The sequence below is a fragment of the Bubalus kerabau genome, chromosome 2 (assembly GCF_029407905.1).
Source record: "Bubalus kerabau isolate K-KA32 ecotype Philippines breed swamp buffalo chromosome 2, PCC_UOA_SB_1v2, whole genome shotgun sequence".
Classification (NCBI taxonomy): Eukaryota; Metazoa; Chordata; class Mammalia; order Artiodactyla; family Bovidae; genus Bubalus; species Bubalus kerabau.
In genome coordinates this window covers 115,715,505-115,743,202 of record NC_073625.1, presented here as the reverse complement: position 1 = coordinate 115,743,202, position 27,698 = coordinate 115,715,505, and the positions used below count along the sequence as shown (strand labels likewise).

At 45.2% G+C, this 27,698-nt stretch overlaps 2 protein-coding genes across 6 annotated transcripts in view; one reads left to right on the top strand and one right to left on the bottom strand.

Moving 5' to 3' along the window:
• Positions 1-24: 24 nt before the first annotated feature.
• On the bottom strand, positions 25-18,452 carry LOC129643640 (uncharacterized). 5 transcript variants are annotated; one of them, XM_055568461.1, is made up of 4 exons: positions 16,726-18,452; positions 15,762-15,866; positions 617-711; positions 25-159 (listed from the first exon to the last, which is right to left on the bottom strand). In XM_055568461.1, exon 1 carries the CDS (start codon positions 17,997-17,999, stop codon positions 16,989-16,991), a length of 1,011 nt encoding a protein of 336 aa, XP_055424436.1. In that variant the 5' UTR covers positions 18,000-18,452; the 3' UTR covers positions 25-159; positions 617-711; positions 15,762-15,866; positions 16,726-16,988. The 5 variants fall into 5 exon arrangements, with proteins under 5 accessions (XP_055424436.1, XP_055424437.1, XP_055424438.1 ...); XM_055568462.1 differs by lacking the exon at positions 617-711 and having other exon boundaries at positions 36-159; XM_055568463.1 differs by lacking the exons at positions 25-159; positions 617-711 and adding an exon at positions 12,278-12,365.
• The window catches only part of ITGB5 (integrin subunit beta 5), a 113,676-nt gene continuing 103,894 nt past the window's right edge, over positions 17,917-27,698 (top strand). The window contains exon 1 of the mRNA XM_055568456.1: positions 17,917-18,067. Within this exon, the coding sequence (XP_055424431.1) occupies positions 17,998-18,067 (70 nt within the window). The 5' untranslated portion in view covers positions 17,917-17,997. The remainder of the gene's footprint in view (positions 18,068-27,698) is intronic.

Here is a 27,698-nt window from a genome sequence, read left to right as displayed (position 1 = left end):
AATAAAACATTTGGCTGCACTGGATCTTCATTGTGGTACGTGGGCTTCTCTTGTGGAACGCAGGCTCTAGAGCATGTGGGCTCAGTAGTTGCGGTGCGCTGGCTTAGTTTCACTGTGGTATGTGGGATTCAATTCCCCGGCCAGTCGAACCTTCATCCCCTGCATTGGAAGGCAGATTCTTAATCACTGAACCACCAGAGAAGTCCCTACCCAAGGTAATTTTTTTTTTTTATCATAGAGTAGACATTTCTGGCTTCTTCCCCTGCATATCCCACTACTCTTCCATTATGAAGCAACCAAGCATTTTGAATGGGACTGATCCAACCACCCGACCCTCAGCTTCAAATGTAGGCCTTGGTTGGCCCAAGCCTTTCAGGGGAATCCCATGCCCCCTTGCCACAGTGATCGACTTAGTGAATGTCGATTGTATGGCCTAAATGCATACAATTAGAATAAAGCTTAAATGTTGGTAGGAGACTTGTGGGAGGAGAGAGTTCTGGAGACGGGGGTTGAAGTATGAGGCCTTGAACTGCTTCGGTTTTGCTGAACTGACACATAGAGGGCAAAACCGAGAGAATCATGGGAAAATGGAGCTGGTGCTCTGATCAGACCATACCTGAAGGCTTTAGATTTTACTTAGAGGCCAGTTTTTGCAGGTGAAAGCAGCCTCACCGATACAGCTTGTGTTTACTCTTGTGTTCTCAAGGCTAACTGGTAAACAGAATAAAAGAAACACACTCATGTGAGCTATTAATGCCCACAGTAAAGACATCTGTTATCAATCAATGAGTTTTGACTGACCACTGTAACTTGTCAAACTACTGTACAATTGCGCTCATTTCACATACTAGCAAGGTAATGCTCAAAATCCTTTAAGCTAGGCTTCAACAGTACATGAAGAGAGAACTTCCAGATGTTCAAGCTGGATTTAGAAAAGGCAGAGGAACCAGAGATCAAATTGCCAACATTCTCTGGATCATAGGAAAAAGCAAGAGAATTCCAGAAAAGCATCTGCTTCATGACTACACTAAAACCTTTGTGTGGATCACAACAAATTGGGGAAAATTCTTAAAGAGATGGGAATACCAGACCATCTTACCTGCCTCCTGAGAAATCTGTATGCAAGTCAAGAAGCAACAGTTAGAACTGGACTTGGAACAGCAGACTGGTTCCAAATTGGGAAAGGAGTACATCAAGGCTGTATATTATCACCCTGTTTATTTCACTTATATGCAGAATGCTGCTGCTGCTAAGTCGCTTCAGTTGTGTCCGACTCTGTGCGACCCCATGGACTGCAGCCTACCAGGCTCCTCCATCCATGGGATTTTCCAGGCAACAGTACTGGAGTGGGGTGCCATTGTCTTCTCCCTATATGCAGAATACATTATGCAAAATGCCAGGCTGGATGAATCAATAGAGGGAATCAAGATTGCCGGGAGAAATATCAACAACCTCAGATATGCAGATAATACCACCCTAATGGCAGAATGCGAAAAGGAACTAAAGAACCTCTTGATGAAGGTGAAAGAGAAGAGTGAAAAAGCTGGCTTAAAACTCAACATTCAACAAACGAAGATCATGGCATCCGTTCCCATCACGTCATGGTAAATAGATGGGGAAGAAATGAAAAAAGTGACAGACTTTATTTTCCTGGGCTCCAAAATTACTACAGATGGTGATTGCAGCCATGAAACTAAAAGACGCTTGCTACTTAGAAGAAAAACTATGACAAACCTAGACAGGATATTAAAAAGCAGAGACGTCACTTTGCCAACAAAGGTGTGTATAGTCAAAACTATGGTTTTTCCAGTAGTACAGATGTGAGAGTTGGACCATAAAGAAGGCTGAGCACCGAAGAGTTGATGTTTTTGAACTGTGGTGCTGGAGAAGACTCTTTAGAGTTCCTTGGATAGCAAGGGGATCAAACCAGTCAATTCTGAAGGAAATCAACCCTGAATATTCATTAGAAGCACTGATGCTGAAGCTGAAGCTCTAATACTTTGGCCACCCGATGTGAAGAACCAACTCATTGGATATGACCCTGATGCTGGGAAAGATTGAGGGCAAGAGGAGAAGAGGGCAACAGAGGATGAGATGGTTGGATATCATCATTGACTCAATGGACATGAGTTTGAGCAATCTCTGGGAGATAGTGAAGGACAGGGAAGCCTACTGTGCTGCAGTCCATTGAGTTGCTGAGAATCAGACACGACTTAGCGACTGAACAACTGTAACTTGTGTTCACAGACTCTAGTTCTGACATGCATGTTACCTCCTTTACATTTGAAGATGATTCTGGATTTAGTGCTAAAAGTAGGCTATTTGAACTTCTTCTCTAAGAGTCTCACCTGTCTCATACTCCTCTTCACTACACTACGTCCGTTTCCATCACTTCTCAAAGGTCCTGGGTCATTCAAAACTCTGGGCTTCATGGAGCAGAGTACATTCATTCTTGGGAGACTTTCACTGCTATTGTGTGAATAAAAATAATGCTCTAAATATATATGTGTGTATAATGTTTATGAAAATGGCTCTTGCCTCCAAAGTTGCTTTTGATTCTTATATAATATGCTGTAATTCATTTGCTTCTGCTCACTGGGACTTCTGCAAAGGTCTTCTAACTGACTGTCCTGCAACACTAGAGGGCTGTCAGAAAGAACTTTCTAAGATGTGAGTCTGATCATGGCACTTCCTTGCTTAGGGCTCTCAGGGGCTCTGCACTGAGAGAATCAAGCTCAGAGAATCCAGTCAGACTCCTTGTGGCTCCTTTCATCACTCCTGCTATGGCACCAAGAGCTCCAGCTTTGCCACTTCTTCCCACCCCATGCCTCTCCCCCTCCCCAGCAGTGTACTAACACTGGTACACCAGCTGCTCCCTAAACATGCCACCTCTTTCTGCCTCTGCTTTTGGCCTATGCTGTGTCCTATGCTTGACACACCCCTTTCCTTCAACTGCCTAACATACACTTCCATCTGTCTAGAACAGCTAAACCACCATCTCCTCTGACCAACTTTCTCTAATCCTCCTCTTCTCTACACAGCCCTCTTAAGCAAAAGTATCACCTCCCTCGTGTCAGCTGAGACCTGGAACTCGCTTCCCCAGGAAAGAGGTCCTGCACTAGGTAAGTCTGTGTTTCTTTCTCACCCAGAACAATGCCTGGCATAGAAGATTAAATAGTTATGAAACAGTATAAAGCAGGAGTCTCTCAGTTCAGCCTTGAGGAGTATGTTCATTATCTTGATGGTGGTGAAGGTTGCACAGATATTTGTTGTTGTTCAGTAGCTCAGTCATGGCCAAAGTATTGGAGCTTCAGCTTCAGTATCAGTCCTTCCAATGAATATTCAGGGTTGATTTCCTTTAGGACTGACTCGTTTGATCTTCCACTCTCAAGAGTCTTCTCCAACACCACAGTTTAAAAGCAGCAATTCTTCGGTCCTCAGCCTTCTTTATGGTCCAACTGTCACACCCATACATGGCTACTGGAAAAACCATAGCTTTGACTGTATGGATACACTGTCTAGGTTTGTCATAGCTATGACAAACAGCAAAGCTATGGCAAACTTATACAGTGTATTAAAAAGTAGTCCCATCCATACATGACTATTCATGGGTATCAGTTCAGTTCAGTCGCTCAGTCGTGTCTGACTCTTTGCAACCCCATGAATTGCAGCACACCAGGCCTCCCTGTCCATCACCAGCTCCTGGAGTTCCCTCAAACTCATGTCCATCGAGTCGGTGATGCCATCCAGCCATCTCATCCTCTGTTGTCCCCTTCTTCTCCTGCCCCCAATCCCTCCCAGCATCAGAGTCTTTTCCAATGAGTCAACTCTTCACATGAGGTGGCCAAAGTATTGGAGTTTCAGCTTTAGCATCAGTCCTTCCAAAGAGCACCCAGGACTGATCTCCTTTAGGATGGACTGGTTGGATCCCCTTGCAGTCCAAGGGACTCTCAAGAGTCTTCTCCAACACCACACTTCAAAAGCATCAATTCTTCAGCACTCAGCTTTCTTCACAGTCCAACTCTCACATCCATACATGACCACTGGAAAAACCATAGCCTTGACTAGACGGACCTTTGTTGGCAAAGTAATGTCTCTGCTTTTGAATATACTATCTAGGTTGGTCATAACTTTCCTTCTAAGGAGTAAGCATCTTTTAATTTCATGGCTGCACTCACCATCTGCAGTGATTTTGGAGCCCAGAAAAATAAAGTCTGACACTGTTTCCACTGTTTCCCCATCTATTTCCCATGAAGTGATGGGACCAGATTATAGCAAACCTTAAATTATAACCTGTGTATATGAAATTTATTAGACCTCAATAGACCTGTTTTTTAAAAATGGGATGTAGATGCTCACGTGGGAGCCTCTCTGAGCCCGAGGAAGGCATCCTCTGGTCGCAGCCCCGGGACAGCACAGGAGTACACACATGTAATTCTGCTGATCTCTGCTTCAGCCTGAAGGCCGAGATGAGCGTTGAGCAAAACTAGCTGGGGATGGGCCGCTGCCCCAACGGGAGCAGGTCTCGGCTGTACATTGGAGTCCTTGAGAAGATCTAAAAGTCACTGATACCTGGGTCCCACCCAAGAGTGCTTCACTGGTCCAGATCAGGCCTGTGCATCCTGCTTGTTGAAGCTTTGCAGGTGATTCAAATGTGTTGGGGAGTTTGAGAACCATTGCTCTAGACCAGCGGCTTGGCTCCTTGCAGTCAAAACCCAGATCATATCATTTTTCCATTCCTTCTCCAGAGATTCTAGAGATCAGGAGTTTTTTATGAATAAGAAATCTTCAGTGGGCTCTGAGCCTCTTTATGGAGAAGGGACTTACCATCCAGGTGGCATCAACACCAAAACAGCTGGAAACTTAAATCTTTGGGGCAGTTTTACCCCTGAATTAATCACCACCCTCTTTCCCCTTCTTAAGTGAAAGTGAAGTTGCTCAGTTGTGTCCGACTCTTTGCGACCCCGTGGACTGTAGCCTACCAGGCTCCTCCATCCATGGGATTCTCCAGGTGAGAGTACTGGAGTGGGTTGCCATTTCCAACCCCCGGGCAAATTACGTGGCCAGTAGGTGGTGCTGTCTCCTGTGGCTTGCAAAAAGCAACTTTGGGTGAGATAGTTCTTTTAAAAGCCTTGTTTGAAATTGCTCACTTTTAATGCAACAATTCTAAATAATTCCCCCTTGACTTTTTCTTGGTCTCTTCATTTCTTCCTCTTGTGCCAGGTAAACATGAATATTATCAGGTCACTCTTGTTACAATATTTGAGTAATTTTGACTGGATCATTAGAGATCATACATTGTTTCTAGTGGGCCTATAATACCTTTAGAATTGAAGTAATGTCAGTGTCATCTTAATGATGCATAAAATTTGCATCATTATCCAGATAATCAATGTTTTATTTAATGGCTTTCCAAAATAAAAAAAAGGAGAAAAATCCATTTCCACTGAAAAATTCATCATTTTGTGTTAAAAAAGAAATGCCACGAGAGGAGGGTTTCTGTCTTTCATCAGCTTTTATGAGGTGAACAAGGTCTGGTTGGATTCCTGGGGCACAGTATGGGAATCTTCTCTTCAACCTCCAGGTTGTAACATGTACATACTTTTATTCAAAAATGAAGCTTGGGGCAAACCATCAAAAGTTTCATTATTCATACAGTCTCAGTTAACATCTTCTGAGCCAACAATCATGACATGTGGTCTAATAAAAGAACTCTCCTGCTTCCAGATGACAGTCAGTTTGAAAAAACAATAAAAATAGTAAATATATTAGGGAGTATTTAATATATACCAGGCACAATTCTTAAATTCTCACAATAACTGTGAAGTCATGCTGTCATTACTCTTGTTCACTAATTGGGGAAATAGAGGCCAGAAACGTGCCCAAAGCTGTACAGGTAGTAATTAGCGCTGTGTTAGCACTGCTGTGCTGTGTGTAGTCACTCAGTTGTGTCTGACTCTTTGCAACCCCATGGACTACATGGAGCCCGCCAGGCTCCTCTGTCCATGGGGATTCTCCAGGAGAGAATACTGGAATGGGTTGCCATGCCCTCCCCCAGGGGACCTTCCCAACCGAGGGATCAAACCCAGGTCTGTGTGACCTCATGGATTGTAGCCTGCCAGGCTCTTCTGTCCAAGAGGATTCTCCAGGCAAGAGTACTGGAGTGGATTGCCATGCCCTCCTGCAGGGGATCTTCTCAACCCAGGGATCAAACCCAGGTATCCCTCATTGCAGGTGGATTCTTTACCACCTGAGCCACCAAGGAAACTCAAGAATACTGGAGTGGGTAGCCTATCCCTTCTCCAGCGGATCTTCCTGACCCAGAAATTGAACCAGGGTCTCCTGCATTGCAAGTGGATTCTTTACCACTTGAGTGGTGGTAAAGAATCCACTTGGTGGTTCTTTACCACTTTACCTGGTGAGCTACCAGGAAAGCCCAGATGGGTTCAAATCCCAGGTAATCTGACTCCAGAGTCTACCTTTCTGTCATTAATGCCAGAATATTAACATAGGAGCTTCCCAGGTGTAGCTGGTGGTAAAGAACCTGTCTGCCACTGCAGGAGACTTACAAGACATGGGTTCAGTTCCTGGGTCAGCAAGATCCCCTGGAGGAGGAAATGGCAACCTATTCCAGTATTCTTGCTGGGAAATTCCATGGACAGAGGAGCCTGGTGGGCTATTGTCCAGGGGGTCGCAGAATTGGACACGACTGAAGCAACTTAGCATGCATGCAATATTAACATATGTAGGCTGTTTCGATGATTCATACACATAGTATTTGAAACTGAGAGTGTCCTATATTTACTAGGCCTGGTGCCAGATACAAACAGGACTTCCTGGAGCATATGGGTTAATGGGCCTTTATTATAAAAAATGAAAATTTTATCCTTATGCAATTGTTCAGATTTCAGAAACTATTCTCTCCATTAATGTAATTCATCTAAAACCACATATAAAATGCCTGCTGTGGATTACTGATGACCCCAGCTGTGGCTGTGGCCTTACACTCTGGGCACAGGGGCTCCAGTTTCTCTCCAATGAAAACTCTGTGCGCTCTCTGCCCACCTGTGGTATCCTGCCCATCTGTGGTGACGCAGGAGTCTTTTGAGGCTTCTTTCCTTATGCTGGAAACAATAACCTCTTGACGGGGTCCCAGCCCCCACTGGGTTGACACTGAACACCACTATCCCCACCCGCCCCTTAGTACCACCTTTATCAGCCAGTCCTTCTTTGCTCCTGAGCTTCTGGGGAAAAACCCTCTGTCTTGTTTCTCTGGTGTGTAGAAGGTCCTCAATAAAACTCACTGAGTGAAAGAATGAAGTCCCTATTTCAGTGAACTAACATCCTAGAGAAAAGAATATACTGGACTATGGAAGCAAAGAATAGAATTAGGGAAAAACATCAGGAGAAGTCTCTGGATTATAATAGGGTTGATTGTCCAAATGTCTGTTTGTAATGACACTTTCGAGGTATTTGATTTTTTTTTTTTAAAAAAAGCTTAGGCCATAACAGAAAGCCTCTCTTAACCAGCCCTAACTAACCAGCTTTAACATTTTCTTGAGAATTAACTTATACAATACCCTCTAAATGGTACATAATTCTCATTCCACAATAGAACATCTATCATTTTAAACTAATGCTTTAAAATTTTCTATTGTTATTAAGTCTCATGTTTTTAAAAAAACACACCTTAAAAGGGTCAACACAAATAGACTCTTGGACAGTGAACTGCCTGATAGCCCAGAGGCATCTATTTTTGCTCCTGGGGCTCCTGTGAGCCCTCTCTACTCTCCTCTAAGTGGTGATCCAGGCTCCTTCCTGCTATGGCTCATTTTGAATGTTTCTCAAGGTCACACCATACTCATCTGCATCAATGTACTGGAAAGGGAAAGAGTGTGAAGGATCATGCAACAGAGATTTTCATGGGTCGGGTCTGGTGTTAATACCTTTCATTTCTTCCCACATCACACTGGCTTAGAACCCAGTCATATAACTACACTCAACACACCAACGGAGACAGAGGAACATAGCAGAGCTACACAGGCAAGAAGACCAGGAAATGGGTGCTTTGTGAACAGCTAGCCTGCCTCTGTTCCTCTCCCTCCCTTTTACCGTACATTTTCTCACCCTTCAGGATTCTTCATAAATATCGCCATTTCATCCTTAACCTAGAACAATATCTGGCACAAAGTATACACTCAATAAATATTTGTTAAATTAATGAGTCATTCCACAAATAATTTTTTACATTTTATTAAATTATAGTGGATTTACAGTGTTGTGTTAGTTTCTGCTGTACGGCAAAGTGATTTTCTTTTACACATTCTTTTCCATTATGGTTTAGTACAGGATATTGAATATAGTTCCCTATGCTCTTCACCTTGTTTTTTATCCCACAAATACATTTTAAGTGCCTACTCTTAATTCTCAGTTAAGGCAGAGAGTCAGTCATGCCGTAAGCAAACATTTCAAATTCAACTCATCTGATGAAGCAAGGACCAAGCCCTTTGAGAATATGGAGGAAAACATTTTTACAAACATCAGTTCTGGGAGGCTTGAACTGGGTATGGAAAGATGAGTCGGGTTTATTAGTTGGGAAGATCAAGGATATAGCCTTCTAGGAGAAGAAGCCTGATGTGCGAAGGTGAGAATGTGCTTATGAGGGCGAGTGTCAGGGCCAGGTTATGACGGGTCTTCTTTGTGCTGTTTAATCATCGATTCCTGGTGTGATGACCTTTCAGTTACACCAACTATGTACCCTGCCTGCTTTTCTTGAAGTGAAGGCTGAACGGCAATACCTACTAAAGCGTTCACTCAAGTCCTTCTTGTGTGGAGATACGTAAGAGCCTTCTTGTGTGGAGTCGCTTACAATGCCCTCCCTGGTCCCTCTGGAAGGAGGGAGCCCAGCCAGCTCAAGTTATAGCTCGTGGGTTTCCTGCTTTGAGTCTCGTTGGCTTTGTCCTTCAGCTACACTTGGGAAACATGGTTTGGGTGGCCTAGTCTGGGAGACACAGATCTCCACAGCTAACTACACTGCAGCCTATTGACCTATGGGCAGAAGACCCTGTGCTCGCTGTTGTTGTTTGGGGATGAATGTTATTAGGGTAGTTATAAAGTATGGAGCTCCATGTAATGAAAAGTTTGCTGTGACCCTGGATAGCCACCCTGTATAACATGACTCAGAAGACTAGTGGGTCAAAACTGTGGGGACTTAATTTAGGAAGCACAAGGCAGATTCAATGAACATTTACTGAAAGCCCGCTGTGTGCCAGGTGTTTTCAGATGTATTTGCTAATTTAACCTGCATGTAAATACTTCCTGAAATGATCACAAATAAGACCAATTATGAGATAACATTGGGCTTCCATGGTGGCTCAGATGGTAAAGAATCCACCTGCAATGCAGGAGACCTGGGTTTGATCCCTGGAAGGAAGAGGGCATGGCAACCCACTCCAGTATTCTTACCTGGAGAGTCCCCATGGACAGAGGAGCCTGGCAGGCTACAGTCGATGGAGTTGCAAAGAGTCAGACATGACTGAGTGACTAAGCACATGAAATTACATTGCACTTCAGAAAACATTAAGATATATTTCTTTTAAGTACACTCAAATTAAGACTAGGCCATCGTCATAGTGAAGATCAGAGTTTCATTCAAATGAGGCAGCTGTGATAGAATAGAAGGAACTATGGCCCTTGGAGTAAGGCGATCTTGGCTCTATCACTTATCATTACTTTTCCAAAGCCCCAGTGTCCAAATGGGGGAGAATGAGGTATGTTTTACAACATTGATTTGTTCTATAAATACCTAACTTAACTATAAATACTTGACTGGGAGCCATTCTTCGGGCCTCTCTGAATGTGGTGACTTTTTGAATTGTGCTTGTCTTTGGGAGGAACCTAGAAACTATTCTCCTGGAATTACTACAAAATATAATGTCTTCTAAGCTGGGGAGGCACCTACATCTGTGCAACCACGCTCTTCTCTCCTGCACCCGAGATGAGTGCTATGTTAGACTGAGGGCTGAGTTCCCATGAGATGAACCCTTGATGCTGTCAGGCTGGCTAGCTCTTCCCTACATCTTCTTGACTAAAGCCACATGTGGCCTCCAGAAGGCTTGTGAGTCTGAATATTGAGTTGACCCTTGGAGGAACCTCTGGTGGGTACTGCAGGCATTGTGTTTTATTGTATGGTCTCTGAAATGTTGGAGCAGATAGTGACCAATCTCTAGCGAGGCTAGGGAAGAAACTACCAAAGAAGGAACTTGGGTTACATGGCACGAAGAATGTGCTGTGATTGATGATTAAATAACCAGAGTATATTAGCCAGGGAGCTGGTAGGGGGCTATCCCTTAAAGAGGTAAAGTGGTCCTTTTCAGAGTGCACTCTCAAGATAGGTCCTCACGATCTTCCCATGTAAAGAATGTGTTCAACCGGGTCCTGCATCCTGTTAAAGGGCAGTGGTTTTTCCGCAGGACAATTTTTAGTTGGTAGAACAGGTTATGTAAACCAGAGCCTGCTGCCAAGTGCCAAACACATGTGAGTTCACAAGCAGTAATTATAGAGCCAGCGCTGGCATGGATCAGATCCTTTGCTTTCCAAGTGAGCAAACTGAAGTCCAGGGAGGGGCAGGTGATCGCACGGTTGCCCAGCTAGTTGATGGCACTGAGGATTGGAACTGAATCCTTATAAGTTCAGATTTATAGTTTTGCTCCACTAGCAATTAAATATGAAGAGCTATAGTCTACCAAAGGGGCAGTAGCCCCGTACATGGTCAAAGCTCGGTCCTGGGCTGGAGGCTTCTTGCAGGGCTGCTGGCTGTTGACTTCTGCAGACCCGGTCGTTGAGTAGCAGTGCAGCCTCCACTCACCATCATACCCTTGAACTTGGTCCCCAGAAAGGGGTAGAGGTCAGAAGTCCTACCTTTTAAAAAGTGGCTGAATTCCTAGCTCCAGCATTGCCTGAAGGACCACTGATAGAGCTAAAACAAGGCAGAAGAGAAAGGCAAGATGGAAGCGGGGGATGGCAAGGATGGGATTGTAGGAGAAAAGGAGGATTAAAAAAAAAGGTGGTCCTCTACTGGCCAAGGCAGAAAGCTGGATGGGCTTCCAAGAGCGTTCCCAAGTTCACTTGGGAACGTATTGGTGTTCACTACCCTCTATCCTATACCCTCATTTTGTCACATTTCTTCCCAGGCCACATCTGTATGAACCATTACCTGTTCTGTGCCCCTTCCCAATTCCTTACTCACTCCTTTTTTCCTGGCATTTATACTAGAAGTCTCTAGATATGACTAATTAAAAAGGAGTTTGTGTGTGTGTGTGTGTGTGTGTGTGTGTTTGTCTTTATTCATTGTAGTTTTAAGTAACTGGAAAAGCATCTGTGCCCTTTAGGTGGTGTGAGATAACGTCTAGGAAAACAGAAATAAATTGTAATGGCTTTGCTAGAATGGAAAAGGGGCATTTATAGAAAGACTCCAGCAGTCTCCTCTGGGTCTAAGCTCTACAACAGACATGTCAAAATTCATTGAAAAATATCACAACTTTTACTGTAACTAAACTAATGGATATTGTTTTCAAATATCTCAGTTCATGAAAGCTGGAAAACATACATTCCCTCTGGAATATATAATCTTAAAAATATTTTCAAAACTAACCTTCAAAAAAATGCTCACAGAAAGATATAATAATTCATGAGCATTTTCAGAATTGATAATTCCATGAACAGAGAGGTTGAAAAAACATGACTTATGTATCAAGGGTGTGCTATATTCTCCTTAAATAAGTTTAAAATAAGTTTCTTAACGGATTCCGAGAATTTGATGTTTCTATGCCTTACAACTATATTTGTACATTAAAAGCAACAAGAAACAGAAACTTAGCTCACTGCTGAAATTTCCATCAAGACTGTTTTGTTTTCTGTCTCTCAATATGAAATTCCACCCATCTGAGCCTTGGCATAACCACAATATGTGTCCTTAACCTCAAAATAAACAAACAAAAATTACCGAGATCAACTACATGCCAATTAACATAATAGGCTATTTTCACCAAAATGGAACTTGCTGTGCGTCTCATGGCCTGTCATTTGCCCATCTCCTTTGTTCATTTATTACCTGGACGGTGCCTTTAGGTCTGTCCTTGGCAGTCCTGTATGCGCTGCCATGGGGAGTGCTTTTGCCTAACCAGGATCATGTCACATAGAAGTAGAAAAATCTATAAAGAACATTTTCTTATATAAAGGCATATAATTTTATATTTTTAAAACAAAAAGTTAGGGAATTCCATGGTAATCTAGCTATTAGGATTCCAGCCTTTCACTGCCATGGCCCAGTTCAATCCCTGGTCAGGAAACCGAGATCCCACAAGCTGTGCAGCATGGACCAGGAAAAAAAAAAAAAACCAGTTAATTATTAGGTTGATGCAAAGTAACTGTGGTTTTGCATTGTTGAATTTTGCTGTTTGATATTGGAATACATTCTTAAATGCAGTCATGTCATACATCATTTTAATGCACATTTCTTGTGCTTTATTTTTTTACTAATGACTTACTACTTGCTGTTTATTTTATATTTATTTTAGACTAGGGAAATAATGTTAGAAGAAAGCAAATTTAAGCAATCTTTTTATTTGAGTTCAAAATGGGTCGTAAGGCTGCGGAGACAACTTGCAATATCAACAACGCGTTTGGCCCAGGAACTACTAATGCACGTACAGTGTAGTAGCGGTTCACGAAGTTTTGCAAAGGAGACAAAAAGAGCCTTGAAGATGAGGAGGACAGTGGCCGACAGAGGCCGGCCATCAGAAGTTGATAACGACCAACTGAGAGCCATCGTCAAAGCTGATCCTCTTACAACTACATGAGAAGTTGGCGAAGAACTCAACACTGACCACTATGAGGTCATTCAGCATTGGAAGCAAATTGGAAAAGTGAAAAAGCTTGATAAGTGGGTGCCTCATGAGCTGACTGCAAATTCAAAAAAATTGTTTTGAAGTTTTGTCTTCTCTTATTCTATAGAACAACAATGAACCATTTCTCGACTGGATTGTGGCATGCAATGAAAAAGTGGATTTTATACAGTAACCTGTGACGACCAGCTCAGGTTGGACCAAGAAGAAGCTCCAAAGCACTTCCTAAAGCCAAACTTGCACCAAAAAAAAGGGTCATGGGTCACTGTTTGTTGGTTTGCTGCTGGTCTGAGCCACTACAGTTTTCTGAATCCTGGCAAAATCATTATACCTGAGAAGTATGTTCAGCAAATTGATGAGATGCATTGAAAACTGCAATGTCTGCAGTGGTCAACAGAACGGACCCAATTCTTCTCTCCCACAATGCCCGACTGCACATCACAATCAATGCTTCAGAAGTTGAATGAATTGGGCTATAAAGTTTTGCCTTATCTGCCATATTCACCTGACCTCTCGCCAACCAACTACTACTTCTTCAAGCATCCTGACAACTTTTTGCAGGGAAAATGCTTCCACAACCAGCAGGAAGCACAAAATACTTTCCAAGAGTTTGTCAAATCCTGAAGCATGGATTTTTATGCTACAGGTATAAACAAACTTATTTCTCATTGGCAAAAATGTGTCGATTGTAATGGTTCCTATTTTGATTAATAAAGATATGTTTGACCCTAGTTACAATGATTTAAAATTCATGGTCTGAAAGCACAATGACCTTTTCACCAACCTAATATTAACATTAAAGAAAATTTTATACATGTTTCATACTCCTATCAATTGCTGCAAAAGAATTTGATAACATTCTGTCATCAAGGTCATTCATTTCTAGCACTGTGACAAGCCCCAGACATGACTATTATAAAAGCAGAGTAAATTAAGCATATTATCTAAAGTAAGGTGAAAACTGTAGGGTTGTTCTTTTCCCCCTTGGACTTCTTTTCCCTGCATATTACAATGTATCTATTTATCAGTGAAATATTTTTGACCTGGATTATAGATTGAATTATACAATAGGACAATTTACCCATGGGAGTGAGTTAGCATGGAAATCTGAATTTCAAAATACAAAATTTTCTTTTTAATGAATTAATTTTATTTTTTACAATGCTGGGTCTTCATTGCTGTGAGGGCTTTTCTCTAGTTATGGCGAGTAGGCTTCTCATTGCAGTGGCTTCTCTTGTTGCAGAGCGTGCGCTCAACAGTTGCAGCTCCTGGGCTCACAGGCTCAATAGTTGTGGTGCACAGGCTTAGTTGCTCCATGGCCATGTGGGATTTTCCTAGACCAGAGATCAACCTTGCATCTCCTGAATTGGCAGGCAGACTCTTTCAGGGAAGCCCCAAAAGTCTTAATTGATTTCAAGTTTTTTAAAAAAATTATTATAAGATATAGATAACACAAAAGTTGTTGTTCCGTTGCTCAGTCATGTCCGACTCTTTGCAGCCGTGTGGACTGCAGCACGCCAGGCTTCCCTGTCCTTCACTATCTCCCGGAGCTTGCTCAAACTTGAGTCTATTGAATTGAATTGGTGATGCCATCCAGCCATCTCCTTCTCTGTCGTCCCGCCCCCTCTCCTCCTGCCTTCAATCTTTCCCAGCATCAGGGTCTTTTCTAATGAGTCAGCTCTTCCAATCAGATGGCCAAAGTATTGGAGGTTCAGCTTCAGCATTAGTCTTTCCAATGAATATTCAGGGTTGATTTCCTTTAGGATTGACTGGTTTAAGTGGACAGCTCAGTAGTAGTAAACATTCTCATGTTGTGCAACCATCACCATGATCCATTTTCAGAACTTTCCCATCGTACAAACTGAAATTCTGTACCATTAATAACTTCCAATTCACCCCTCTCTCCAGCTTCTGGTAACCTCTATTATCCTTTCTGAAGCTATGAATTTACTTATTCTAGGTCTCTTATATAACTAGAATTCTACATTTGTCCTTTTGTGTCTTGTTTATTTCACTTACCACAATGTTTTCAGGGTTCATCTGTGTATAATGTGTCAGTATTTAATTCCTTTTTAAGACTGAATATTTCATTGTATGTAGATATATTTTATTTATCCATTCATCTCTTAACAGATATTCAAATTATCTCCACCTTCCTGCGATTGTGGATATTGCTGCTATGAATGTGGGTGTATAACTATCTGTTTGAGGCCTTGCTTTCAATTCATTTGGGAGTTGGAGTTGCTGGATAATATGGTAATTCTATTTTTAACTTTTTGAGGATTTAATCTTATTTTAAAACTAATAAGAAACATAAAATTCCTCTGGGTTATCTATGTTCAAACTTTGAGACTCAAACTCAATCCACCCAGCAGCCTCCTTTGGATCTGGAAGCTCAGCAATGATTAGAAATGGGATGTTGTGGAGGCAGCCACAACAAGAACTATTAATATTCCAGTGGCTGGGGGAAGCACAGCCTTGTCTCCTGCCTGAGAGGCACCATCAGTGCACGCTGACTTTGTTTGTCAGAGGAAGTCAAAGCATTTGAAGGGCACTTCCACTCTCTCTGATGCCTCAGATGGTAAAGAATCTGCCCAGGTTCAACCCCTGGGTCGGGAAGATTCCCTGGAGAAGGAAATGGCAACCCACTCCAGTATTCTTGCCTGGAAAATCCCATGGACAGAAGAGCCTGGCAGGCTATAGTCCATGGGGGAGCAAAGAGTCAGACATGACTACAACTGAGAGACTAGCTTTACTTCTCCACTCTAGCTAATAAAAAGAATGAAGGGTGACTGGACAAGAAAAAGCCACACAACAGAAAACAAAAGCTTGGGAGGAATTAGAAGAGGCATCTACCTCCAAACTAGTTCTGAGATAATGGAACATGGAAGAATGTTGTCATCACTTGGGATTCAGTGGTTTATGGCAGGTCGGGGCAGGTTGGAAACCACCAGGGTGGAACTGGAGGAGAGCAGATTTGGTTGCAGTTTTTTCCAGGTGCAGTCCAGGTAAACAGGGGTGTGTGTTGGGACTGAACAGTGAAGGGCCATGCTGGGGTGGGGGAGGTGGTGCACATACCAGACACCACAGGGTATAAACTTAGAGGATGCTTGATAAATGCAAGTTTTTAATTGTACTTATCAATGCAATACTTATTCAATTTCTGCAACTTTCCTTCCATCTAATCTATCCATCACATCCTTACCAGACAAATCTTTGAAAATCACCACTTGGCACTGACACCTCTCAGTTCAAATTCTTTTACTGGCTGCCCATTAATTATAATCATTGCCTCTCAAGCTTGGTTAAGAGTAGTCCCAAGGTCATTCAGCTGAGGCAGAAAGACCTAAGATAAACCCGGAGAAGCTCTGGCAGCACCAATTTTACTGGAAGAAGTGTAAGGACAAGCATGACTCTTACATCAGAATAAACACTGGGAATATTTAGAGTACAGTGATGTTTACATGCAACTTATGGATGAAACCCTCTTTCAAGTGGAACTTGGAGCTTGGCCTCTATGCACACTGTACCACAAGAATAAATTGACTTCCTCTGGCATCAGGCCACCACCTTGGTAGAATGTGGGGTGGGAGGGCACAATTAAACTCCAAACTCCCTAATCTGGTTAGTTAGAACTGCTCCCCCTCCCCCTCCCTCCCCAGAGCCATCTGTCCGACTGGTTCCTGACCTGCAAAGGTCAAATCACTTTGCTTTTTGTTTTGCTGCTTCTGCTTCTAGTCAAAGGCACTCTGAACTTTTGGACAAGGCATCCAGCTCTGTCGCTTTTGGCACGTTAATCCCTTTGCCTCAGTTTTCTCACCTGGTTAACAGTAGGGTTGTGGGAGAGGATTTCAAGAGTTAACAGGGTATTTACATTTCAGTGTCGGCCTAGCTACGGGCTCTTTCTGCTCTACGTGTTAGGCTGCTCTACTGTTATCTCCTTCTACGTGAACACCGCCTCTTCTTCTCTGGCCTACAAACCATTCCGGTCTTAACCCCCTCAACGTGGCGCAGCTCAAGCCCACCTGGTCCTTTGCACATGCTGTTAAGAGAAGCTCCCCACCCCATCCCTTACAGTCAATTTTAGAACCAGCTCTCAGATATAAAGAATAAGGTGAAAGGCTGAGCATCTGTTTTTAATTTGTTTCGCTTTACGGAAACCGCCAGTGTATCGAGATAAGAAAAACGCATAATAGCGACATATTGACCAATTTCAAATCCGCGTAAGGGGCAAAACTTTAAAGAGAGGACAGTGTGTTTCAGGTGTGCTTCCACGCCCCCACGTTCCCCATGGAGCGACTCTCCTCCCGTTAACACGCACGGTGCCTTGGTCTCTCGGGCGAGCGCTGCTTTGGGAAGGTAGACCAGACTGCCGCTGCACGATTCCCCCCGCCCTCTTAAATTCAGCAATCCCAAGTAATCTCTGCTCTCGGATGGAGCGTGCCCTGCCGCCTTCCCGCAGGTCCACGCTGCTAGGAAAGCCCGGCAGACCCCACCCCGGGATTTAGACCCCCGCTCCGGCCTCCAGGTGCGCCGGAAGCGACTTCCACCTGGATACCCCCGGCCTCCCGTTTCGGGCCGGTCCCCGCGAGGGGCGGAGCTCGGCCCGCCCCGCCTTGCCGTCAGCGGACCGTGTGGCAGCCGGGCGGGGGCCGGGAAGGGGAGAGAAGGGGAGGAGTGAGGAGAGGAGGAAAGTGGAGCCCGGCGGGCCGGAGCGAGGAAAGGAAGGGAAGGGGTGGAGGCGACTGGCAAGAGTTTGCCGGCGCGCGGGGGAGCCTCCGCCCAGGACGCGTCCCGGAGCCAGAGTCGCGGCCGCAGCGCGGAGCTTGCTGTCCCGCCTCTGACCAGACCGTCCGCCGGGGCCGTCCCGAGCGGCGACACCCCGGGCGTCCCGGCCGGCGAGCCGGCGCAGCGGCGGCCCCGGGACTCGGCGGCGAGCGCTGCGGGAGGGATGGTGGCGGCGGGGCGCGGGCCAGAGCAGCCGCCCCCGCCTCCCGTCCGGCCGAGGCCCCCGGCCCTCCGCCCCCGCTCCCCGGCCGCACGCCCCCGCCGAGTCCGCCGCCCGCGCAGCCGCTGAGCCGGGTGCCCCACCATGCCGCGGGCCCCCGCGCTCCTGTTCTCCTGCCTCCTCGGGCTTTGCGCGCTCGTGCCCCGGCTCCCAGGTAAGCCACGCCGCCCGCTGTGCAGAAAGAAACTTCGTGGAGCCCTGAGCCGCCCGCCGGCGTCTTGGAGGGGCAGGGGCCAGGGCAGTTGTTTGAAGGTGGGAGGCGTCCTCGGGGACACTCCCAGGTGGAGAGCCGCCGGGGACGACCGGGTAGGGGGCTTTCAGACTGCGTGCGCCACCCCGCGCGCGGCCCGCCGCAGCCCCACTGGGCTGTCGTCGGCCCCTGGTCCCCTCCCGGGCGAGGAGGAGCCTTCCTGTGTAAACAGCCCTGCCCGTCTTCTGACCTAGCCCGCGAGCGCCCGCGCCCAGTGCGCGGGGAGGGCCGCCGCCAGCCCCGCGTCGGGATCCGGGCTCTGCAACTCCCGGCACAAAGCGGCCCTTGTGGCCGGCCCGGGGCGGCCGGGCTGCTGGGAGGCACCGGGTGATGCAGCCGGTGCCCCGAGCGCGGGGAGCGAAGGGTAACTGGAGGCGCGTGACCCGAAGCCAAAGCGTGAGGTTCACGGCTACTTTCGAGGGCTAGACTCTTGCAAGCGTGGATGCCCAGGGTCTCCTGGCGAATCCTATAGTTTCACCCCACCTAGGCCAGCCGCCTTTCTTTAAAGATGTAAACACCCCTTCCTCCCCCAAGCTCCCGCATACCCGAGGGGAGACCCGCGTCCGAAACCACAGCCCCACCTGGGAACCAAGCCCCACCTGGGATCTCGCAATCTACTTCCTTCTGCCTGGCTTTATGTCGGAGTTTACAAACACCCCTGCAGCGTACTCCCCCTGATTCTGAAGGATTCTGGAGCAGGGGATGTGCAATTGCACTCGCGCCATCCTGCTCTGGGCTGGCGTCTGTGTGAGGACCCTCAGTTACCTGCTTTAAGTTTTCAGAGTTGGGAGACTGCTGAGGAAGGATGTTCTGTTGCCGCTGGGGTTGCCAGGCAGAAGGATCTACCCCCACCCCGTCCCCTCTAAAAGCAGGAAGCTTCAGACTTTCTCTTTTCCGGTAGGAGATAATTGTGTTGAGGTTCTCCGCTCACTTTCAAGCCTAAAATTCTTGATTGCTGTTCCGAACCCTGTGTCTGGCCAAGAGGGAGGGGAGGACGGTCCCCTGCAGAGTTTCATTTACATGAAGGCAGTGAAGGTTGCTGTCTGAGAGAGAGGAGAGGTCTAGACAGACAAAAACTTTTTTAGGCGATATTTCAGACTTATTAGTGTAACAGGTTTCTTTCATCAGTCCAGAGCTTGGAGTGGATCACTGGTTTCCAAACACCCATCTGGCAACCAGTGCCCATTGCTCATGGGTCCCCAGGGAAGGACAAAGAGAGGGATATAGCCTGTGTCATACACAGGAATATATTATTGCCAACAGCTCCCTGCTTCACAAGGACTGTCCTTTAATTCGAAATTCTTTTATATTTTTAGGAAAACTTTTTTTTAAATAATTTGTAGTGATAAATCCCATGGATGGAGGGGCCTGGAAGGCTGCAGTCCATGGGGTCACTGAGGGTCGGATAGGACTGAGCGTCTTCACTTTCACTTTTCACTTTCATGCATTGGAGAAGGAAATGGCAACCCACTCCAGTGTTCTCGCCTGGAGAATCCCAGGGATGGGGGAGCCTGGTGGGCTGCCGTCTATGGGGTCACACAGAGTCGGACACGACTGAAGTGACTTAGCAGCATCAGCAGCAGCAGTGATAACAGGGTGGTTTTTCGTTTTGAGCAAACAAAAAAATCGGCAATCCTATATAAATTTTACCTTCTCTTTTTGTTTTCTTTTTAAATCATAATCTGTGCAATACAAAAGTTTAGAAACTGCTGAAGGAGATGTTTTTTTAGTTTCCTTACAGGTTGACATCCTGGTTCTGATAAAAACTTAAATACTTCCAGTGGCGAATAATTCTTTCAATCCATTATTTTCCATTTGCATTGTGATTTCTGCTTTTCAAAGTTCATATATTTCTTCTTAATGATCTCCATTTTGGGGGTTGGCCCAGGATAGTGAAGTGATTTGCCCACTATCCTTGTCCATAGGCCTCATAACTTTTTGGTTTAGGGCCCTTTGTCCTGCATGACACGATTTAGGTAGGGAAAAAAGCTTTGAGCCCACAGAGGTTTATTTCCAGTGCTGTCTCTTCTTCTGCAGTTGCCTTAGAGCTCAGCCATCCCTCCATGGATCAGCAGAGCAGTGAGAGAGCAAGCCCATCACTGGCTTCCAGACCTGGCCACCTCCCTCTTAATGCCCTGGAGCTTCTCAAGGTTACCAGGGACTGACACATATCTGTGTGACTTCTCCTAGTTTGCCAGTGTTGCTGAGCCAACTGGAAGCTTTCAAACTGCAAATCTGAAACAGCTTTTCTTTTCTCTTCCTTCCCTTGTCTTCTCTTTTTCTTGAAGCACTACAGGTACTTTATCCAATTTGTGTTTTGCTACTAGGACAGAATTTGACAGAAAAACCTTCATTACCCACTAAGAGAAAAAGGTGATCCGCAGGGTCCTGCCTGCCTGGGTGTCCCTGGATCAATGGTTAAGTTACTAGTCTATTGCTTTGCACTACTTTCATCTGTGTGTTTAATCCAGCAGGAAACAGACTTTTAATTTAAGAGGGCTCACTTCAAACAAGTCCCCAGCAGGCGGACAATCCCCCGTCCCAGAGTTCTCTGCTCTCCTTATTAGCAAAGACCTGCAGACAGGACCTGAGGAAGGGTTTCTCTTCGGGGGGGCTCTTGCTCTCTACTAAGGAGGGAGGGGTATGGCATTGACTGGGCTGCAGAACTGGAGTCATGTTTGCCATCATAGTTTATTAAAAGGAAAAAAAAAAAAAATCAAATGTTCTTTTAGTGAATGCCCTGCACATTAGAATGCTCTAAATCCTAGGCGAGCCCTTTATCCTATTTACTGGACTCCTGTTGGCAGCACTCCCCCACCACCACGATTTCCGATTTCCATGGTCTGTGATGGGGCTGTTGGAATTTGGCCTTGGGTTTGCAGCTCTCAGGTAACCAGGCAAAGGTTTAGAAATGCAAACCAGGGAGCTTGGTGGGTCGGCTGCTGTTTACCCTAGGTATTTACACTTTAGCGCCATCATCCTTGAATTAGGGGGACTTTTAATAAAGGAGATTGAGGCAAAAGAGGGCAGGGTCTAATTAGCTCTAATTAGTATTCCTCTCCTGCTTGTTCTCCATGCTTATTTAGCTACTGAGGCAACAGAGAATGAATATATCTAAGTAGTTGGCGAAAGGCCCTTTGTGCCTGCCTACCCTGGTAACTAGTTTTTCTTCTCCAGCCAGCTCACGGAAATATTCTGAAGTTTTAATGTAATGTGGGGTGATTACCTAGTGCTTAAATGATAATACCCCGCTCACGTGGCAGTGAGCAGCTGGGTTAATGGTGGTGGGGTCGCATCGCAGGTATTTTCAATACACTGGGACTGAGGGCTGTAGTGTGTTTCTTCTTTCAAGCTGAAATGAGATTAATGGCCTTTATGAATGTAAAGGAACACTTTATAGGCACCCATTTGTTTGTGAGGCTGCTGCTTCTATTGATTGCTGGGTTTGATTCCTGGGCCACATGGTGAAAAGTTTGCTTCCAGGGAAGGCCGGGACACCTTCCCTGTGGTTGATGCTAGTTCCCGCCCCCACCAGTTTTTCAAAAACAGTTGCTTGTCTCTTGTAGAGTTAAACTCAACTCTTACTCAGAATGATCCTTTCAAAACTCAACTTAGATTGTGTTACTCTGCCTAAAGTCCTCCACTGGCTTCCAGAAGTCCTGCCAGGGTCCTGCCAGGCTCTGCATGAACACCCCCTGACCGCCCCCTCCCCCGCCCCACCTAATACCTCTCACTGCTCCCCCTCCCCCACTTCAGTCCCATCACTGTTCTTCGGGCTGGATCACAGGCCTTCCCTCTGCCTGGAATGTTCGCCCTGCCGATCTCTGCACAGCAGGCCTCCACAGCCTTTTCTCAGCGTGTCATACTCAGGCAAACTGCAACCTCCTGCCTCACGTTCTTCCCATCTCCTTGCCTTCCTTGATTTTTTTCCTGAGCACTTACCACCATCTAGTGTACTTGCTTATCTGGTTTATTGTTCATCTTCTCCTCTGAGCATTCAACCCCCAATCAGGACATAAGGTCCATGAAAGCAGGGAGTTTTGTTGGTTTTATTTGTCCTTGTATTCATCTGTGCTTAGAACAGTGCCTGACTAATACTTGTTGAATGAATGGATGGATCCAAGTTTTGGTACTCTGTATGTGTGTGTGTGTTGGAGGCAGAGTGACCCATCCTCACTTCCTTGCCACCTTCTACAACTAGCTTTGAGGTCAGAGACTATGCATGTAGCTTGTTAGGAAGAAACAGTTGCATGCGAGAGAACTCATTTGAGTCTGTCAAGATTTTTTTGAACTGGCACCTATGATACAGCTCGTTTTCATCACCCCTGAATTGTTTGCAGGGGGATGCTAAGGCCAGGAAAAGTGACTTGCCCAAGGTCATGTAGCCAATAAGTGACAGAACAAGCTCTTGGGTCTTTCATGCCAGGGTGTCCTCTCCTTATCACACGACTCCAGCCCAAATGTTCTGTCTTCTGTGAAGCCTGGTCTGCATCCCTTGGGTGGAGCAGAGTGGGCCCCTCCTTCCCTCCCTCTCATTGCATATTCTGTCTTTTAGAGGAGGCTGGAAGTTGGAGGGGATCTGCCTCACCTGCTATAAGGTGAATTGCCTGGCTCTCACAAAACAACAGCAAAAACAACACTTACCTTTAGGTCCCTGATATGGACAGAATGATTGGTACTGGGTTGATTCCTACCCCCCTCCCCACTCCCACCATGATTTCAATGATCTTTAAAACAAACCACAAAACCCTCAACTTTTTAAATATGTAAAACAGTTTTAGACTTACGGGAAAACTGAGACGTTAGTTTGGGAGTTCTCATGTGCCCCAGTTCCAGCTTTGCCTGTGGTTTGCATGTTGCATTCATATGGCGTATTTGTTACAATTCATGAACCACATCAGTAAGTTATTATTAACTAAAGCCATACATAGATTTTCTTAGTTTAAGTCTGATGTTCTTTTTCAGTCCTAGGAGCCCTTGCAGGACACCGTATTACATTGAGTTGTCATGTCTCCATAGGCTCCTCTTGGTTGTGACAGTTTTTCTATCTTTTAATGACCTTGACATTTTTGAGGAGGTATTTTGTAGATAGTCCCTCCACTGGGATTTGTCTGTTTTTTTTTTTTTTTTTAATGATTAGACTGGAGTTATGAATTTTTAGAGGAAGATCACATAAGTAGTCAGTTGTCTTTTTAAAAATAAATTTTAAATAGGTAATAGATTCATGTACTTTTTAAAAGCATATCCAGTGTAGGGTGAGAGATTGCTCTTTCATTCTTGTTGCTGGTTAGTCTGGGACATTACCCGGACCTGCTTCCCTGCTTAGACCATCCCTGCCAGTTTCTTATTGGGTCCATCGTGTTTTTTATATGTTTACTACAAATCTCCCTCCCCCAGTTTTATTGAAAGGCAGCACTAAACACACTGTTCTGCACCTTGCCTTTTATGTTAACTTGGTGATAACTATCTCAGAGTGAGCATCATACCAGTATGCAGGCAAGAGAGCATGCACATTCTTTTTTAAAGCTGCATAGTATCCTATATATGAACTGAGGTTTTTCAAACAACAAGTCATGTCTGTAAACGTGATGATGTTGAATGTTCTGCAGATGTCTGGTGTTCAGAAAAGCAGTAAAGATACAAATGAGACAGATCCTTTCTAGGGTGTATTTATACTTTGTGGTAACATCTTTAGACCGATGACTATTTAATTGCTAGATTCAGCACTGGAAAGACTTTGTCTATCATGTGACACATGAGTGGCTGTGGTTCAGGGCATGGGGAGAAGCACTCCAGTGCCTTACCATTTTTTTCCCCCCAAACAACAATGATGAGATGTTTTTATTTTCTGTTGTCTTGAAAACAATGAGTAAAATGTAATTCAGGATTGTGTTTCTCTCGCTGGCTTCTCAGTTGTATCTTGAAGGTGGTTGCACAGACATTAACGGCAGGGTCTGTTCTCGTCTGCGTGCTTTCCAGGGTGAGTGCACACCCTACTTGCTCGCTGTGTGTTTCCCACTATTCCCAGTGAGTGGTGTCGTGTCTCCTCTCTCCCTGCCATTAGGGCTGCTCCGTCTTGGGACTCACCTCTATTATCCCATGGAGTGTTTTAGATCAGGAAATTCCAACTGCTGGAGGTGTGCATCAGTGGGTGCTGTGTGACCTTGGCCACGTCGGGTAGATAGACAGAGGTTTGGAGAAGCTGAGTGGAGGGAGACCAGCCAGGAGGTGACCACAGAAACCTGCGGAGGGCCTGGCTTGGGCTGTGTGGGGCTGGAGGAGGGTGCAGGCAGGAAGGTTGGATTAGGAGAAACATTTCATGCATCTTGAAGGAAAGATCGGCCTGGATAAGACTGATAACAGGGAGGGATGAGTCATTGAGTTTCGGAAGGAGAGCGTATTTTCAGATGATGGTTTGCAGTAAACCCCTGGCTTCAGAGACATTAAGGGCTGCAGGCAATTGACACTGAGCTGGGAGTGGTCACCGTGCAAACAGTAACCAAGAAAAGTTGTGGCACTGTCTGGGCCTCTAGCACCTATTACTATGACCTAGACACAACACTCTGACATTTGTGAACTGCAGCTGTTTAAGGTTTTATTCATTACTTCCTTCCTTTCAGAGTGCTGTTGGTGCCGAATGACTCATCCGGCCAAATCCAAACTCACTGCAATATTAATAGGTGGAGGGAGGGGAGATGCCAGAGGAGTAGCACTGGCACTGGGGCACATGTCGGCACACGGTCTATGCTTTTGGTTCCCAGAGTGCCTGGCGGGACTGGCATGACCTGTCCCTGGCAGTTGTGAGCTCCCAGGGAGCACAGCCTGGGTCATTCATCTCTGTGTCTCTAGCATCCCCTAGTCCAGTACTTGGCATTTAGGACTTGCATAGAGCAGGGTTTCTTGAATTTGAATTTGTCTCAACAGCAACCTAATTTTATTTTTATATTTTAAAATTATTTTTTATATGGTTTTTAAAGGTTACTTTCCATTTCGTTATTACAAAATATAGCAACCTGATTTTAGTGGAATCACTGTCGGTGCAGTGAGACCACTATTGCATGTGAATATGTAAGAAGTAACAGAAACAACTAAGAATGGAGTATGACAGATATTTTACAGTTGTTCAATATGTTTTCGTACTGGGTGCTTGTCACATCTGTGGAGCCTCTTCAGGATTTTGTCCAAGGTCTTTTAGGCTAACAAAGCAGAAGACCAGAGACCAGTGTGATATGGGTCAGAGAGGAGGAGCCCTTAATGCTCTGAACCCGAGATCTCTGATCCAAGGTCCCAGAGCTCACTGATGAGGCCCTGGTAATTAGAAAGTGGTGTTTGTGAATTAATGTGAGCTGGGGTAGAGACGTAAATGAGACATCCAACCTCAAATTCCTTTCTGACTGAGGGCCTGTTGAACATCTCCTTCAGAGGACCCGGGAATTCACTGGTCACATGGCCCGTGTCTGGGGGGCACAGAGACCCCATATGGGTACTTGTGTGCTGGTTCCCCTTCTGACCTCTTACTGGAAGACTGGGCTCCTTGTTATTTTTTTCAAGTTATTGTTGTTTTCTCAGGTTTTCAGCTGTAAAATGAGATGACTTAGTGAGCTGATCCTAAAGCATTTCTAGCGCCAAGGTTCTGCACTTCCATGATTTTATAGAAATGATTTATAGGGATGATTTTATGCATTCTTTATAGAAATTATTTTATATGTCAAAGCAGATGACATGCCACAAGAGCCTGAATGTATTTGATAAGGTGGAAGAGAACAGGAGAAAAGTCACTTTCATTCTATGTTTGATTCTGTCCCCTGTGCAGCTAGAAGTTTCTGTCAGATAAGGAGTTTTTTTTTTTTTTTTTTTTTAATTTTAGTTGTCCACGTCTGTTTATTTTTCTAAGTTTGTTTATTTTTGGCTGCGCTGGGTCTTTGTTGCTGCTTACAGGCTCTCTCTAGTTACAGCGAGTAGGGACCGCTCTCCGATTGCCATGTGAGGGCTTCTCATTGTGGTGGCTTTTCTTGTTGCAGAGCAGGGGCTCTAGGGTGCACGGCATCAGTAGTTGTGGCTCCTGGGCTCAGTCGTCGTTGTGGCTCACGGGCTTAGTTGCTCCACAGCATGTGGGATCCTCTTGGATCCAACTCATGTCCCCTGCATTGGCAGGTGGACTCTTAACCACTGGACTGCCAAGGAAGTTCCCATATCTATTTATTTAATGTCAACTTTCAGCTAAATATTCTGGGAAATATTTTTTTTTAATTGAAGTATAGTTGGTTTACAGTGTTATGTTAATTTCTGCTGTACAGCAAAGTGATTCAGGTAAGGAGATTTAACCAAACAATGAAACTGACAGTTTGAAACTTTTCCTGCAATCATTTCTCTTTTTTTTAATAGGCTCAGATACCTATTTGAAAGTCTCCAAGTGAGTGGATTCATTTTAAAGTGAGAAAGGAGGTTGTTAGTGTAAGCAGGTGGACGGCAAGCCCAACTTCCCTGTGGGCTGAATTCTAATACCTTCTTGGTGAATGTTTGGACCTGCGAAGGACTCTTCCTCCTGAAGTGAGGCATGCAGGGTGATTGGTACTGGCTTTGTTTCGCCTATAAAATGCATTCCGAGTCCAGCGTTGTACCCAGGAGGTCCCACTGCAGGCCTGGCAGTGACATTGGGGTCCCCAGCTCTGGTGGTATGAGGTGGAGTCCCAACAGGGTGGCAGTTGGTGGAGATGAAGTGCCGAGGGTTCCATGTTGGGGTCTCTGGCTGGGGAAAACCATCATTCTCACCCTCTGTGGGCTCCCAGAGTCACCTTTCTTTCTTCCCAGCCCCTCAGCTCCTGCCAGTTTCTCCCACTTTCATTGCCTGAAAATGGGAATAAGCTGCCATTCTCATCCCAAATGGTTTTCCCTCTAGTGCCTCAATGCAGTGACTCAGTGCAGCCTCCTGCGTCACCCGATTTCTGTTGGTTTTTTTCTGCTAGTGACAAAGAAGAATCAAGGAGTTAAAATGACCAAATTAGAGAAATGTTATAGTTTTAAGATGTCTTACAACCAATATTGTTATGTTGTTTGGCGAAGCTGGGGAAGAGACTCAACCTCCCAATTTTCTCCTCCACACTCTCTTGTTAATCTTATTGCCTCTGTTTTTCCCCATTATGATCTGAGCCCTTCTTCCTAGGGCTGGTGGCCCTGGGTTTTTCTTTTTCCCATTTATCCAGTGAGCCTCTAGGCAATGACCAGAAGAGACCAGTGGGTCTGTTAGTGCTGTGAGGACCAAATAAAGTTACATCTGTTTAGAGAGAAGCCAGTAAGTATTGCTCTTGGTCAAAAGAAATCTGTCCCAGAAGGAAAAGACTTGGGTGATGATAAATTTCACCAAGGATGCCTTTGCTGTTGGGGATGGTAGTGGGAGGGGCATACAGTGGAGAAAGGAGATGGGGGAGGAGGGGGACAATGGATTTAACCTGAATACCACACTTGAGTTTGCTTCAGGAGACCCCTCCACAGATTAATGGGATGGGGACAGAGGGTGGAGAGTAAATAATTTTTA

What these genes read in the sequence shown, in the direction of transcription:
- LOC129643640 (XM_055568461.1), bottom strand. Translation starts at nt 17,999, where the DNA reads ATGGTGGGGCACCCGGCTCAGCGGCTGCGCGGGCGGCGGACTCGGCGG.